This window comes from Daldinia caldariorum (genome assembly GCF_022478825.1).
Source record: "Daldinia caldariorum strain CBS 122874 unplaced genomic scaffold F4812scaffold_4, whole genome shotgun sequence".
NCBI classification, from domain to species: Eukaryota; Fungi; Ascomycota; class Sordariomycetes; order Xylariales; family Hypoxylaceae; genus Daldinia; species Daldinia caldariorum.
The window spans coordinates 1,428,458-1,444,471 of NW_025953040.1; the positions used below are offsets into that span (position 1 = coordinate 1,428,458).

A 16,014-nucleotide genomic window follows, 5' to 3' on the forward strand; every position below is an offset into this window, starting at 1 on the left:
CATGCACCTACCTAAACTTTGAATTGCAAATTCTCCTACCTTAGGTAATTGGCAAGAACATTTAACATTTGTTTAAACGTGAGTATTAGATTTAGGTTACGGGATAAGGTACCTAAGGTACAATACCTACTCCTTCTACCAGCTCTAGCTAAGGTCGAGTACCTATACTATTTTTTAGGTACAATACCTTTGGACCTTTAGTAGGTAGGTACAGTAAGAGGTACCTAAGGCTTAAGATGAGGTCATTGCAGCTTGCTTTCACTTTTGCCGTAACTGCCCAGATCCCTTCGCGGCTATACCTTAACTTTTTAAAAGTTTAATTGCGCCTAATGCATTTCGATGCGCGCGAGATCTTATCTTCCCTATTTCCCTCCCTAAGGTTCTCCCCTTCTTCTCTTACTAAACATGCACAATTTTGGGACCCAACACCACTCCATAACTCCATTAACTCTCAAACGCTCAAAACACTTCAAGTCCCCAATTCTTTAATTCCCACCTATCCCCTATAAACACCGCCCCAACTCCGCCCAACATCTTATTCCAAGGGTCCGCGTAGCATGGAAACTTCCATCTCACCTGCATTAACCAAATCACACTCACTCGTACAATATACACATTATAGGCGACGACACTTTGCTCCCCCCCTACCATTGCCAGATGGGTAGTGATTCCTTTAGGATCACATCCCATATCCTGCATCCCGCATTCCGCATCCCGCATACTAACAACCAATTAACCTATAACGAAACGAACGACGTCAGACCGGAGGTCCGATACGCGAGAATCTGCGTCTATACGCCCAGCTGACTCGTCACTCTCACTATTCGCTAATAGATATCTATCCGGAGAAAAAAAGCAGGATCTCCATCCAAGTGTCCGTAACGTAAATCTTGGCAATTGTTTTGTGTTATAAAAGAACAAAACCCTCTGAGCACCCGCTCCTGCGGAACTATGGCGTTTCTCGAAGATCCTCGACTTCGTCAGCGATGGAACCAAATCTCGCACACAACCGAAACCGTTACCGAGAATGCGGCCGCGGGGATATGGAGCTTTGGTCACACATACGTCACACCATGTCTTTCATCCATCTCCTCGGCGTTGGAGAGCTGCTCGACAGTCTGCCTAGGCGATCGCGAAGAACGAGCACGACGAGCAAGAGAACGCCAACGAGCCCGAGGCAGGGCCGAATACAGCTTTGATTTCTACGATGATTGGGACGAAGAGTTAGGAGGCGGTGACGATCCGGGAGGGCTTCTCGGCAGCTGGCGGGGTGAGGATTGGGATCAATTGCTAGCGGGAACGGGGAAAAAGCGAAGCGGAGGAGATATTCAAGAGCAGCCGAGGAGGAAACGTGGAATGAGCTACGGTACAAAACCACCACGGCGAAGATCCAGCATCCACGAAGACCCAACAATTATTCCAAGCACTGCGCCCTTGGGATTTTTGGGACGTTTGCCGTTCAAGATAGGAGGGACTTTGAGGTATAAGCCTAGTGCGGCGAATTTACAAGAACATCCCGGGGCGTCAAGATCGGGACTCGACACAGAACGTCTCCCACTGTTAGGTGGAAACGACAACGGGTCACAGCCTAACGAATCACATTCTCACAGTAGGAAGCGAAGTGGAACGGTAGGCAGTGGAGATACTAGCGATTCGTACAGGTCGAGAGGTGATCTCTTTCCAAGTGACGAAGAAGGGGGAGAAGACGCAATACCGCTGGACGACGAGTTCACGATTGCACTTGACCACGTAGACGATCGCGAAAGTAACAAGACGAGAAGTAGTAAAGGAAAGCGGATTGCAGACTGCATATTACCAAGGAGTGTTTCAAGGACGACTATAAACTCGACGAGGCCTTCCCTATATCCCAGTGTTGGCTCGGGGTCAGTTCCAGAAAGCCCAGCGCTCCTCACGACGCCATCTCTGGAAGACTTACGACGGGAGGACGAGCGGGCTGAACGAGAAGAAAATGAATTAATTGAGAAAAAGAGACAGGTTGCTGCGGATTTGGCTCTTAGGAGAGGGCTAAGCCGGGAGAACCTTCAGATCGAAACCGTGCCCGAGGCGAAATCCGAAATAGTGGAAGTAGAACAGGTGCTAGTGCCGCATGAGGCTGTATTTGATAAAGGGCTAGATTACGAGCAAGACGAAACAGGATCGGGATCTGCAGAGGAAAGTCAACAGCCGCAAGCACCAGACTCGTCAGATGAGGGCTTTGTCCCTGCACGACTACCATACTTCCGATAAGAGATACTACCATTTATTATTGGTCATTCATCGACTTATAACTTCGATTCACTTCGACTCAACCTATCACTCCTGACCTATCTGCAATACGCCACCGAACTCTTCCATTGGGTCCTAAGCTGCGACTTGAAACGAAACGAAACGAAACCAAAGCTCAAAAGTAGCCGAAGTTTGATAATGACCGTAACGAGTCATGACGCTATGCATGCAAGACGGCCACCTAGGATTCGGCGCCATGTTGAATACGTGCAATTAGTAGTGCAAGCGACCAAGTTTTGTTCCTTCCTATAAATCAATGTGTATACGTGTATATACGAGATTATGATTACTAGGTACAGGGCCTACGAAACAAGACAGCGGCCTACGCCTTGTAGAGCGTTCAAGGGGCCACGACTTTACTGTTTCCAAATAGCGAATGCAATGATGTTATTATTACTGGGAGACAGGAACTTTGGGGGGGGGGGGGGGGGATTGCCGGATAGGACGCCCAATTTGAATATATTTATATCTGCGACCTGATACTACTAGGTAGTATGTGGAAGATATGAGTTGTATTATTATATTAACGATTCCTTAGCCAGAAATATACTTGAACTATGACGATGCTCGTAAAATGGCGTATATTTATTTCATTGTGCATAGCATACATGACACATGATATTATGATAGTCTTGGTTCCTGACTTGAGGTAAAACAAAAGAAAGGTTACCTTGCCGAAAATAGATATGCCTCGGTATATTTTTTCTAGTTTACCCCAGATCTCCGCTTTGAGAAGGGTCGAATTTAGCTCCCGAGAACCCCTGGAGCTTTCCATATCAAACGGGTCTCCGTATAAGTCCAACAACTTCTTTTAACTCTTACCTAGAAATATATTCATTACCAACTAGCTCCTTTCCTCTTTTAAATATATTTCTTATCTTACATCCTACCTAGGTACTTTATCGCGAGGGTCTTGAATGTACCTAATCTATACCTAATACCGCTCAAGATAGCGTTACACTTACACGGTTCTTTATACTCATCGAAAGATCGCGTCGTACAATAACAACACATTCATTCTACTTTAAACCGCGGTTCGGATGCTATCCCAACAGACTTGATCCGAGGTAGCCGAGCTTAAACTTGCTCGATACAAAACCTCTGAACAACCATTCTCTCTATACCAGGATTATCTAGGTATATTACCTACCTGTAACTGATATACCCTTCATACCCAGCTAATCATACCTACTCCACCAGCCGGCATCAAAGCGGCACAGTTCTCAGCGAGCACCCATAAACCCAAGAACCGTTAGCTAGATCAATCAGCGTAATAAATTTGACCACTCCGTTCACAATGGCGCCGCAACCGCAACCGCAGCCTCCCAAAGGCCCCATCACAACCCCCCTCACCACCCTCCTCGGGATCCAGCACCCCATCATCCTCGCAGGCATGGCCCGCGTATCCGGCGGCGCCCTCGCGGCCGCGGTCTCCAACGCCGGCGGGCTAGGCGTCATCGGCGGCTTCCAGTACACGCCCGCGCAGCTCCGGACCATCATCGCGGAGCTCAAGGCCGCCCTGCGCGCGCCGCACCTGCCCTTCGGCGTCGACCTCGCGCTCCCGCAGGTCGGCGGGTCCGCCCGCAAGACCAACCACGACTACACCGGCGGCAAGCTCGACGAGCTGATCGACATCACCATCGAAAGCGGCGCGCGGCTGTTCGTCAGCGCCGTGGGCGTGCCCCCCAAACACGTCGTCGACAGGCTGCACGCCGCGGGCATCCTCGTCATGAATATGGTCGGCCACCCCAAGCACGCCGTCAAGGCGCTCGACCTCGGCGTCGACTTGGTGTGTCCGCAGGGCGGCGAGGGCGGCGGGCACACGGGGGACATCGCGAGCTCGGTGCTCGTGCCGGCGGTGGCGGACGTCGCGGCGCGGTACCGGCCGACGCTGCTCGGGGGCGGGCCGGCGCTGGTGGTGGCGGCGGGGGGGATCCGGGACGGGCGGTCGCTGGCGTCGAGCCTGATGCTGGGGGCGGCGGGGGTGTGGGTGGGGACGCGGTTCGTGGCGAGCGCGGAGGCGGCGAGCAGCGAGGCGCACAAGGCGAGCGTGGTGTCGTGCGGGTTCGAGGACACGCAGCGGACGCTGGTGCTCACGGGGCGGCCGCTGCGGATGCGGACGAACGCGTACGTCGCGCGGTGGCACGCGGATCCGGGCCGGATCCGGGAGCTGTGCGATCGCGGCGTCGTGCCCATCGAGCACGACTTCGAGAACGACGTCGAGGACATCGACCCCCCGCACATCATGGGCCAGGTCGCGGGCGCCGTGACGGAGGTCCTGCCCGCGGCGGACATCGTGCGCGACATGGTGGACGGCGCCGTGCGCATGCTGAGGCGGGGGAGCGGGTATGTCGATGCGAATTACGCTGTTACTACCGGTGGTGAGAAGAGTAAGCTGTGAGGAAGGGCTTGGACCCCTGGGTTGGGCGGATGGGGTTGAATTAGGTTATGCATTGGGATAATCACGGATCTGTCGAGCAGGTACTTGCTTACTTACCTACCTGGGTGGGTTCCTTAGGTACTTACTCAACCGTATGACAGGGAAAAGGAGACCGGTAACATGGGATAAAACCGAAATTGTTTCCAAAAAGTACACTCGCGTCTATACCGGTACGTGCGCCTTCTTCGCGGTACCGAGGAGGGAGGCGTTTGATTTTTACCTTACTACGACGGACATGACATTCGACGCAGTGTGACCTATTTTCTATTTCGTGGGAATAATTTTTTGTTTTACATACCTAATCCATATTCAAACGGGATGCAATACTACCCTACCCTACCCTAATCATTCCCACCGAAAGGCATAATCCCCGAGTACGGTCCCGGGAGGATCGGTTCCAAAGCGGGAAAGGGGGGGAGGGGGGCAGTGTGTTGGAACTTTATTGATCCCATGTAGGTAACAAATAATATGTATGTACCTCGTGCAATTCCAGACAGGAGGAGATAATAACCATCACCTCAAAAAGAGATTTTACGATTATAACCGCCGTCGTCTTTGGCGTCGCCACTTCATCATATAGAGGTAAACTAACCCACTATTCCCATCACCACCTTTACTTCGACCTAAAGGTAAACGGAAAGTCAAAAAAACAAGATTCAAGGGGACCCGAAGCCGAAGTCCCCTGCGGGGGGGATGCGGAAACATTCATAACTTTAAACCGTTTGCCTTTTTCTTTTGACATCCGTCCGTACATGCATATGTCTCTTATATGATGTAGTAATTAATAAGGTATTGTACATACGGAGGTACGTTGGGGTCTGTAAGTTAGGTCAGGTCCACTACCTTAAGTTAGGTTAGGTACTTTTATAGCTTCGATTTCCAGGCTTCGAGGCTACCTGAGCATAACATACCCCATTGGATAGGTATGCACGGCATGTATTATTTCGTAGGTATAGAGAAAACAATAAATATATACCTAATATATATAAAAGACACCGAGAAATTCAAAAGGGAATATCTAGGTATCTAATAAATTTAATAAGGGGGGCGGTGAATTGCGTCGCTCGCTTTGGGGTCCGTTTCTAACTTCGTTTTGTATCGTGTCGATCGATTTTCTATTTTCTTCATATCCAGAAAGTCGGGCAAAAAGCCAATCATTCAGCGGTGCGTACGTAAGCACCATTATGTACTACATTAGGTAGAAGGAGGAGGTAGGGCAAGACAAGTTTATCAAAATTCGAATCAGATTGCGTACGAATGTCTTGGAGGCACTTGTCGAGTTTTTAGTACTTTTTTAAGACATAGGGTCTCTTACACAAGGGGTTTTCATAATAATAATGCCTATACCCTTGGTACCTAGGGTAGGAATGTAGCTGAGCCCCCTATATCTCAGTCCCCCAAATTCGTCAAATCCTGCTATCATGATGAAGCAATTGACCTCCTTCCATTTTGAGCACATTCGAAAGTTGGTCCCTACTAAAGCTAGGGAACCAAGTAAATCCTTTCGTGTAATTGGTTCATTTATTCGTGGATGCACTGCATGATGTGATGATGCACGGCGCAAAATAAGAAAAGACAAGACATGTCGCATTTGACGAATTGTCTACACTAAAATAAAAGAGCGAATCAACATGCCCATCTATCCCCGCGGCTTTTCCTAAATACTGCTGTCGACAGTCCTGGCTCCTTCTCCCATTGCGTCGGTAGTACCATCATTAGCGTGTCGATCTCCTCACGAGCTGCCTGCATCCGCTTCTTCATGGGATCCAATGTGCTGCCGTCCTCCTGCCACTCCTGCTGTGACTCTAACTCTTCTAAACGTTGCACCTGTCCCTCGAGCAACTCCGCTTCGATATCTTGCGGTTCGTCTTCTACTAGCTGGGGGAGAGGGCCTAGCTCGAGCTTCTCCGTGTCGTGTACGAATATTATTCGTTGCAGCGAGTTCAAATCAACTTTCTTCCATCGTAATACTCTCCATGCGCCCTCGGGAACAACTGCAAGACGCTGTACCTCTTCTAATCCCCGCGTAGAAGCCCACAATGATGAGCATTCTGCTTTCAGTTCCGAGTTGCCAAAGAACAACGTATCCCGACTGAAATCCACGTAGATCCTCGCTTGTAAGCCTCCCACGCCTAGTGACAGCTTATAGTGCTTAAGTGCTTCATATCTGGCCTCGGCGTTGACATGTAAGAGAGCGGGGATCTGTGTGTTTGAATACCATGTTTCCCCTTGGCTATGGGAATCTGATATTGCCTCTTCTAGCGATCTGGGAGTCTGTTTTTGCCCCGAGTACGGCGACTTCACGACAACTGTCCTAGGATCAGGTATGGCATATTGCCATATCCTGATCCTTAGCTCAGGGGGGAGTTCGTTGAACTTGTTAAATGTGGCAGGGCTTTGCAGCTTGTTTGAGAACCGTGTTAAGGTCCCCTCCATTGTGCTGTCGATGAGGTTAAGGAATTGGTAGTATTGAGATTGTTGCCAACGGTAAAGTCTTATAAGTAACAGTATCGAACTGACAAGAGGTATGATGGCGACGGGGATATCATAATAAATAGTTGGGGTATGGCTCGTCCTGGCCGGCATGATCATATATGAGTAGATATTCTTGGAGTAGGATGGGTTTGATTAATGCAATATTTTCCTCCACGCCGCACGAGGGTGTGTGCGTGATCGATGCGTAATATAATGATCAAATAGTTGAAATTGGTCTATAAGTTAGGTACCAATTATAAGTGATACATCAGAATCGATCCTGTAACACGTTTGAGAGGATTCATGGGATTGGGCATGCTATAGGGTAATATCAAACACGGGAAACTGCCGCATGCGGTTTGAGGGCTGTCAGGTTTATATGCGAGTGAAGAAGGGGGGGGCGGCTTATCTTGCTTCATCTATTATTCATTGTCATTACCTTTACCTGTTGTCGCCCCACACCCACGTTTGACAGATGGGGAAGATGAACAAGTAGACAAGTCACTTTCGCTCTCAAGGGTCCATACTTCTTTAGAGCGAGCACCGTCGATCGGCGCGAAACAAGTTTTAGTTACCTACCATAGGTAGATAGGTACCTAACGTTGCCTACCTTAGGCTAGGTAGGTAGGTAGGTAGGTACGTTACCTACCTAGTAGGTACAATACAATACCTCAGGTCAAAGGGTACGTTATCTCATGTGGTACCCTTTAAGCGGTGGTTAACGAAAGTTTCATCAAAGGGGGACTGGAACGTGGTTTGATGAGGCGGCTCAAAGCCACGGCAGACTAACGAGTCACTTAACCCGCTAGATCCAGGTATCAAAGGACAGACGGACCCAAGTAACTGTAAGTAAAAGCGGCCGCAGGTCACCGACTCTCCGTGTTAGGTACCTACAATACCTTGTATTGTATTTGAGCCACCAAAGCAACCCAAACAGGGCAGTCAAAAACCCGGGCAATAATACCGATCAATAGGTTACTATGTCATAGTAGAACCAGACTCGCCAGACCGCAGGTTTAACCACCTAACTAAAAGGTAGTACATCTGCGGCTACGCGTAGGGTAGCCTAACACAACTGTTTTATTAATGATGCACTTGATCAAAGACGACGCTTGACACGTAACTCCACGGCGAAGCTGGACAGGCTGGACAGGCTGGAGCAACTTGCGGTAAGCCGTCGTCAGTTCAACTAGCCACCAAACATCTGATCAAATTTCGTTTCTCGGTATCCTGCGGCCTCGGGCGCGGTTAGCCGAGCTCGCTTGAGCTCGTGCTTTGGGACTCGTCGGTTCCGATGCCGAGAGAACTAACATGTAGTAACGGGTTGGCCAAGACAAGTTTCCACAAACCTTAGCAGCCAATAATCAGTCGGCCGAGTTTATTTCTAGGAGTTGTAGGCATGCGTTCTGTTGTATCCCGTGATATGATGCTGATTGCCGCAAAACTCACCTCATTACCCCAGAAATCGCTGTAGGTCTTGTAAAGGATTCGTCTCGAGGTGAGACATCACAGCTATTAAGAAACATGATTGGGCAATATGGAAAAGGGGTTGCGGGTTAGCTCAACATGCCAGCTCTTCTAGCCAACCATAGGGCGATCTAGAAGAGCCAGGGTTTTGGAGCTGGGACTACCTAACTGGGACTAAAAAAGTGCAAGGAGGCAGGGGGTGATGAATGAGATCCATCGTGAGAAATCGTGGAGAAGATGCTAACCGTGCCAGGAGACAGGGCCAGCTACAATACACGGCTTAGTATGCTAGGTACCTTAGGTACCTTGGTAGATAGGTAGCTTACTATGTAGAGTCGCAGTCGGCATCGCTATTCAGGTACAGCCCGATATAAACGCAACTAATACATATTTGAGACGATTGCGTCAAATAGCTGTCATGGGAAACAAGAAATGCATCTAGGAAATTTGATACGAAAAGAAAGAAAAAAAATCCGAAGGAAAAGAATGACAAAGTCTCGCTAGTACGCGGCTCCTGTCGGTAGTCGGGGGCCATGGATTCCCGCCCGTAGTGGGGCAAAGCCAAGGGGCAGAGGGGGAGGGGGGAGGGGGTTATTGACGCCGCTTATATGACGACCAGAAAAAACAAAGTACTACTTCCACGTTCAATTAACCCCCAACATACAACAATATGTCAGCCTCCTAAAATCCAATCATTACTATATTGCACGCTTAATTTATCCTAATTGCCTATTATAGGAAATATACAATTTTGGATCGTGGCTTTTGTGTTTACCGAGTTAAGATAGGTAGGTACCTCCTAGTCGGATCTTTTGCGGCTTGGCGCTTGGCAGACTCGGAAAGCTTTGTACCTTAGGAGGTATGCATACGTGGAGGTTAGCCACTGACGACGAACTGCGCGTCCTCTTTAAAAGCGGTACTTAGTATATTTTGATGCAATGAGCCGTCCGGCATAGCAGGTTACTTCTCTCTCTCTTTTTTTGTCCCCTTTTGCTCAATACGTCATGACACTCCTATGGATGTATGGCCGTATTGATCGGCCAGAAATTCGACGCCGGTGTCAAATACCGACCGCCGACCGCTCTTATTCCCAGCAAGAACATCTGTTCCAGGGGCATTACCGGTGTCATAGCATCATACTTGGTGGCTCGACATCTTTGAATCATCTGCCCTGGAGATAGAAAAGAACGACATGGCTGACCTGACGCCAAAGTAGGGGAGTTCATATTCTGTGCTTACCATGATTCCTACCTAGGTAAGTACTTTGTATAATAGATGACCCAAAGATCGAAAGCTTCGGGAGATCACCATGCAAAGCTTATTTCTGTGGGCATATTTTGTTTATGACGAAATCTCACTGGGCCGAATAGGTATCTGCTTCGTGCATGACCTTACCTATCAACACCACAAAAAACATCGTGATTCGTACATCACGCGACCTATTATCAATCCAATTGGTGACTTCGTAAAAAGACGTGTTAGTCGTAGTCCACCCCATTCAAAATTTCGTCCTAATATCTATAAGCATCAACGCTATACGGATATCTCAGGATATCTCAGTGCTATTTACTATGACACGGTCATAATCATCACATGAGCCCTTCATGCGTCTTATTTGCTGCATTGAGCCAGGAATACTTCTGAAAAAAAGGAAAATTGAAGGGAATGGAGCACAACCTTTGTCCTCCAACGGCCAATCCGGCGACACGCGATAATCCGAGCCGGAGGTTACTCGTTCGGGCAAGTCTTCTCAATAACACGGATTCCGATTGGTTGAGATGAGCAAGGTACTTGGGTACACCTATAGTTAGATTCACTCAGGACCTTCGGTGAACCTTTAATCAATCAAGCCTAGAGAATGTCTATTGAGTGAGTGTGATTTTTTGAGTCTTGACGGCGCCATTGAGGAAGCTCAAAAAAAAAAAAAAAAATAAGAATCTACCTCCTAAGCACAAGACAAGTCTGTCCTAATCATGTTCTAGACCGTACTGTCTTGTTATCAATGATACTACAACGATGCTGACATTCGGATCCTTCATAAGACCTCAATAGAGGGTTACACGCCGTAAACCTGGCCAGCAGCCACATACCGATGACATGTCTTACAGCACAACCTATTGAAGATAACTCTATGATATTCAGCCCTATTCCAAGCATCTTCTAGAAACATAATCAGCAAGAGGCTTTCATCTAAGACTTCACTTTGATACCATCCGGCAATCCTCCGGGGATCCTACGCATCAGCTAGCCAATCGGCTAGGGACCGAAAGACCAACAAGTTTCACAGCATCGATTCATCCTACTTTGCGAGACACTGCTGCAGAGCATGTGAAAAATGATTAATATCAGTTGAAAAGCGCAAGACTTTTATAGGAGTGGTCAGAGAACGAGGTACCTAAGGCAACGATAAGCGAACAGCTGAAGTTACCTAGGTAACATTAGCGACAGAGAAGATGGAGCCAATTTACCTTAGGTACTATGCTCAGCGATTTTCATGTCTATTTAGATTTCATAAAATATCAGTCACCGGAGTTAAAGTAAATAATTGTAGGGCACAGGGAAGATACCTACTGGACTATCAAACTGCTACATTTAGGTACCTTGGGTACCAAAAAGGGGCATTATGCAAACCATCTATAAACAGTTCAACGTGTTTGTACGCAGCCGTTGCTGCGTAGCACACGTTACTTAAGTAGGTAGCTACTTGGTATTTACATTGTAACTTATTCGAATTGCGCAATAAATAGGTATTCGTAATTCCACCAACAGATCAGACTAGCAAAGTATCGTTTGCGATAATTTCCCCAACTCAACAAATAGCAACCATTATAATGATGGTGGTGGTGGACGCACCTTGTCGAGTCTATATTGTTTAGGTAGCCAAGGAAGAATCCTGAGAGATTGTATTAGCTTCCGCGAATCACGGAAATCTGGGGAAAAGAAAAAGAATTAACTCACAAATATTCCCTCCCACCCAAACCAAGGCAAAAACCAAGCCCAAGTCGACGAGCCTCCGCGCCAAATATTCAGCAGCGGGACGAAGGCGTGGGTGACGGCCAACGTCCCAACGACGTTGGTGTTGACGACGCGCCGCAGGTCGTCGATCCGGGAGTCCGTGAACGGGAGCACGTGGTGCACGCCCGCGTTGTTGATCAGGCAATCGAGCTTGGACTCGTCGGTCCCGGTCCCGGTCCCGGTCTCCGTCGCTTCCGCCACGGACGCCGCGCACACCGCGATCGACTCGTCCGAGTCCACGTTCAAGGGCGGGGTCTCGATCCCCTTCCCCGCGAGCGGCCGCATCTTGTCCACGTTCCGCGCCGTCGCGAAGACCCGGTACCCCTGGACGTGGAACTCGAGGGTCAGGGCCGCGCCGATGCCGCCTTCGCTGCACCCGGTGATGACCACTGGTTTGCGAGACATGACGATGCTAGCTACACCTGGCGGAGGGGTGGGATCGGGGGGTTCCGGGATTTTATACGGCGTGCGAAGCCAAAGTCCGCCGCGATGGACCAATGTATGATTTCAAATGCGGGGCCGGATATTGCTTCATTAATAATGTTGGGCAAGGGTGGTGTTTACTGATACATACAGGGGTAAAAGTTGAAATGCAGAAACAGGTAGAAAATGGATTCCATCTATCTGTGTCTGTTACCTTCTATCTACGTCAAGGGACATTAGAGACAGGTGAGGGTTTGTGAATCCCTTAGCACTCATCTCACTTACTCCCGAAGTTGCATTTTTACGAATAAACGATATTAAAATAAGAACCGCAATAGTTGTGCTTGGTTGCTATCTAGGTTAACTGAGGACCTATGAACTTGCTCATCCATTAAACTAGATAGGTACCTCCTATAGAGATACCCACGTAGGTAGCAGCGCTGACCCCGTACTTAGAATTCAAATCCATACGCATCTGTGTGGTAACTCTAGCTTGAGTATGGCCATAAATCTTCATCGGCTGCACGTGTACTTATACCATTACACGCCTTGTGAAAGCAACGAAAGCAGTAGAAGCCTGATATATCCTCAGCCCAATGTACTCCAAATCATGCTAAACGTCGCGTCTAACGTGTTCGCTAAGACATCTTGGACGCTCATTTCTTGGCTACCTGTTTAGACACGTATTAGCGAATATATATACTAAGTATAATAAGGTATCTCTCACTTTCATCTTCGAGGGCCGCGTGATTTTCCAATGGGCTAGTATTGGGATTCATCGAAAAAGACCCGTGAAAGAACGGGTAACGCGGAGGGAAGGATCTTCTCACTAAAGCTCATTGTATCCGAGGGATAGATCTATCATACTGCGAAAATCTGCAAGTGTAGCATCGGTATATCGCCAGACTGGCATATCGGAATCTTCCAGCGGATCTTCAACTGAGATACCGAAGAGGAGAAGGGGGCCTTTCCAGCCGAACTTTTCATCGCCATGTTTTGCGACGGTCTTATATAAGCTTTCGGTAGGCTTCGATCCATCGTAACGAAACATATTTCGAAAAAGGATGTCTATCATACGAGGCACTTCCTTCTTATGAACGTAATTATACTGGCCCCGTTGACAGTCGTAGCTTGCGCCAAGGATTTCTCTGACGGAGTCCGGATATGGGTGATTTGGTTCTTCGGGAATCTCGGGGTTTTCAAAGCAACGAATCCAGACGAGTTCTGGGACCGGCTTGTCTTGTGGAAAGTAGATAGCCCTGACATGCGAAGGAGATGGGCGTTCCGGCTGGGTCACGATAGCCTTACACAACAACTTGTGCGACTTCCAATCGCTTTTCTGGCATTCCTTCGAGCAGTAGTGGCAGCTCTTGCACGATCCGCATAACTGGCCGCCCCCCTTCCAGCAGACGACGCACTGGTTCAGGGACATGGTCTCCAATTGATATACGGGATCACGATTCCAAATCTCTGAGATGCCTGAGGGTAATAAAATACAAGCTTAGATTGTAAGATGTAGTTGATGCCTAGTGGAAATGGGATTGGTGAAATTTATTCGATGGGTGATATTGATATTGATGTTGATATTGATATTGACAGTAATAGTAATAGTGATAGTGATATTGACGTTCTACATGGGGTGTGGTCAGGTAGGTGAGAAGTGGTTGAAAGGTTGAAGATGGATGTTGTAGGTTACCTAAGGTAGGTGCCTCTAATCAAAGGCAGGGACCTATAAGATCAGGCAGCAACGAGATGAAGTTATTGAGAAGTTTTCAGGGGTAGCTACATGCACTACGTAAGGTATCCAGTCCTAGCAAATAATCGTACCTGGATACTTTATATCTACCTATCTAACCTAACGAATTTCACCCCAGCCATTCCAAAAGCGCCTTGAACTCTGACAAAAGACCAATATGCTCGACGTAACTGTCCGGTCGAATATAGACATAAGCAGGCTTGGAACAGCCAAATTCCTTATGCAGGTGATTTCCAACATCAACATGTCTAGGCCTACCAGCTCCATCACTTCCATCAACCGCCTCGTCAAATATCATGTGAATCTTGGCCTCGTCCGCGTTTTTACTCTCAAAATTGGCTAATGCTTCTCGCATGGATTCTTCGGTAACGGCATCACTGCCGACTCCGGAGAATAATACTAGGTGGTGAGTGTCTGGAGTGATAAGCTCTAAGAACTGTCTCTCCTGACCCATACTCTTAATTATCCTGTCCGGAACACGATCACCTCCCATCACCGGCCCCGAGTATCCAGGTACCGTACCCACCACAGAACTGTCCCTGTAGTTAATGCTAAATTCGGATATGAACTTGAAGATGTTGGCACGACGGTCCCGACTGCTGACGAACCAGGGCAAACCCCATGTGAATATAATGTTACGAAAAGAGATGAAGAATGGGTTGGAGGAACACCCCCAGGTGAACATCTTATCAGATGTTTCGAGCAGATGCTGGCCGACTGGACGACGTTCGCGGTCGTAACTGTCAAGGAACGAATCTGGTTTCTTGCCTCGTATTACTTTTGCTAACTTCCACCCCAGGTTTATTGAATCTTGTATGCCGGTATTCATGCCCTGAGCTCCAGCGGGGGAGTGGATATGCGCCGCGTCACCTGCGACGAACAGACGGCCATCGCGGTAGCTATTCACGCCCCTGTGGTGTAGGTGGAACTTAGTGATCCAAGTAGGGTCGTATAATTCGCCCGCTTCCGGGTGAAGCTGATTCAACATCTCTTGAAAGTCCTCTAGCTTTGGCTCGACATCCGGATTGGGATTCATGCGGGATGCTACAACTCGACATGTACCGTCTTTTAGCGGGAACACGGCGAGTGACCCTCTGCCCATACAAAGAGAGAACCTGTTCCAGGCTAGCTTAGAATTCCTTACGTGGGCATCGCAAAGGATGAAGTCCTGCGGGTAGGCTGCCCCTTGGAAAGTGAGTCCAGTTGCAGCACGTCTCACGCTGCTATGGGCTCCGTCAGCACCCACCACGTATTTTGCGCGAACGGTCTCTTCAACACCGCTTGAGTTACTCAGTTTCACGGTAACACCATCCGGATCTTGAACTATCGACGTCGCTTCAAGACCTTTCTCGACCGCGAAACCATGCTTTGCAAGGCATTCGTCCAAGTACGCTTCCGTTTCGCACTGAGAAATGATTAGGATCAGCGGGAATACCGAGTCTTCCACAAGACCTGTTAAATCGATATCCGCCGCTTTCTTTCCGTTAAGATAGAACGTAGTGCCACTACTTAAGTTTCCTTTCGATACAAGTTTCCGTACATCACCGTGTCGATTGAGAAGCTCTAAAGTACGTGGCTGGATACCTAGGGCTCTAGACTTGTCTGATCTCTGTATTTCCTTGTCGACAACACGGAACGGTATTTTATGAACTGCCAACTCCAAAGCTAATGTGACCCCGGTTGGACCACCGCCCACTATTAGGACATCAATCTCTTGCATCTCCATGATAGTCTTTAGGCTAGGTATAGATCGGGCTTTCTTAGTTAGAGAACATTACACTTTGAAACGGCAGTAGAGACGGGAAAGAATTAATGACATTAATGACTTGACAAAACTATGCTGGAAATGAAGACACCACGGGTGATATTTAAGACGTTGGAATTCTATGGCACGTATGGAATGGATATATGCATAAACCGAGCGATATATTGCGCCAACTATTTTTTTAAAAATATTCTCCTTAAATGCCGAATGACGCGTCGGCATCATTCTTACCAGACCATATAAAATCTTCCACGGTACGTATTTTTGGGGGCCTTGGGGGTTGCATTGACATCGTAGGATGGTGCGTCCGAGGGTCAAAGGTTATGTACCTGTCTTGTCTCTAGGAAGGGTTGTAACCCGTAGACCAATCGAGAGCTATCTTGATTC

At 48.2% G+C, this 16,014-nt stretch overlaps 7 protein-coding genes across 7 annotated transcripts; 2 read left to right on the forward strand and 5 right to left on the reverse strand.

The window, feature by feature from the left end:
• Nucleotides 1–697: 697 nt before the first annotated feature.
• On the forward strand, nucleotides 698–2,408 carry F4812DRAFT_310918 (uncharacterized protein). The gene is made up of 2 exons (XM_047931344.1): nucleotides 698–768; nucleotides 835–2,408. Exon 2 carries the CDS (start codon nucleotides 952–954, stop codon nucleotides 2,245–2,247), a length of 1,296 nt encoding a protein of 431 aa, XP_047792357.1. The 5' UTR covers nucleotides 698–768; nucleotides 835–951; the 3' UTR covers nucleotides 2,248–2,408.
• A 974-nt stretch (nucleotides 2,409–3,382) lies between these two features.
• F4812DRAFT_470026 (2-nitropropane dioxygenase) lies at nucleotides 3,383–4,967 on the forward strand. Its single transcript, XM_047938932.1, has one exon. It carries the CDS (start codon nucleotides 3,584–3,586, stop codon nucleotides 4,685–4,687), a length of 1,104 nt encoding a protein of 367 aa, XP_047792358.1. The 5' UTR covers nucleotides 3,383–3,583; the 3' UTR covers nucleotides 4,688–4,967.
• Nucleotides 4,968–6,015: 1,048 nt separating this feature from the next.
• On the reverse strand, nucleotides 6,016–6,779 carry F4812DRAFT_421303 (uncharacterized protein). Its single transcript, XM_047933534.1, has 2 exons — nucleotides 6,757–6,779; nucleotides 6,016–6,690 (listed from the first exon to the last, which is right to left on the reverse strand). The coding sequence occupies exon 2, from the start codon at nucleotides 6,315–6,317 to the stop codon at nucleotides 6,021–6,023; it is 297 nt and encodes a 98-aa protein (XP_047792359.1). The 5' UTR covers nucleotides 6,318–6,690; nucleotides 6,757–6,779; the 3' UTR covers nucleotides 6,016–6,020.
• F4812DRAFT_421304 (uncharacterized protein) lies at nucleotides 6,016–7,567 on the reverse strand. The gene has a single exon (XM_047933535.1). The coding sequence runs from the start codon at nucleotides 7,316–7,318 to the stop codon at nucleotides 6,353–6,355; it is 966 nt and encodes a 321-aa protein (XP_047792360.1). The 5' UTR covers nucleotides 7,319–7,567; the 3' UTR covers nucleotides 6,016–6,352.
• Nucleotides 7,568–11,537: 3,970 nt separating this feature from the next.
• F4812DRAFT_470030 (NAD(P)-binding protein) lies at nucleotides 11,538–12,088 on the reverse strand (the record flags this gene model as incomplete). The annotated part of the gene is made up of 2 exons (XM_047938933.1): nucleotides 11,538–11,561; nucleotides 11,627–12,088. 2 exons carry the CDS (start codon nucleotides 12,086–12,088, stop codon nucleotides 11,541–11,543), a joined length of 483 nt encoding a protein of 160 aa, XP_047792361.1.
• Nucleotides 12,089–12,694: 606 nt separating this feature from the next.
• On the reverse strand, nucleotides 12,695–13,538 carry F4812DRAFT_457444 (uncharacterized protein; the record flags this gene model as incomplete). Its single annotated transcript, XM_047937170.1, has 3 exons — nucleotides 12,695–12,777; nucleotides 12,834–12,868; nucleotides 12,937–13,538. 3 exons carry the CDS (start codon nucleotides 13,536–13,538, stop codon nucleotides 12,695–12,697), a joined length of 720 nt encoding a protein of 239 aa, XP_047792362.1.
• A 433-nt stretch (nucleotides 13,539–13,971) lies between these two features.
• F4812DRAFT_470032 (FAD binding domain-containing protein) lies at nucleotides 13,972–15,588 on the reverse strand (the record flags this gene model as incomplete). Its single annotated transcript, XM_047938934.1, has 1 exon — nucleotides 13,972–15,588. One exon carries the CDS (start codon nucleotides 15,586–15,588, stop codon nucleotides 13,972–13,974), a length of 1,617 nt encoding a protein of 538 aa, XP_047792363.1.
• Nucleotides 15,589–16,014: the final 426 nt, after the last annotated feature.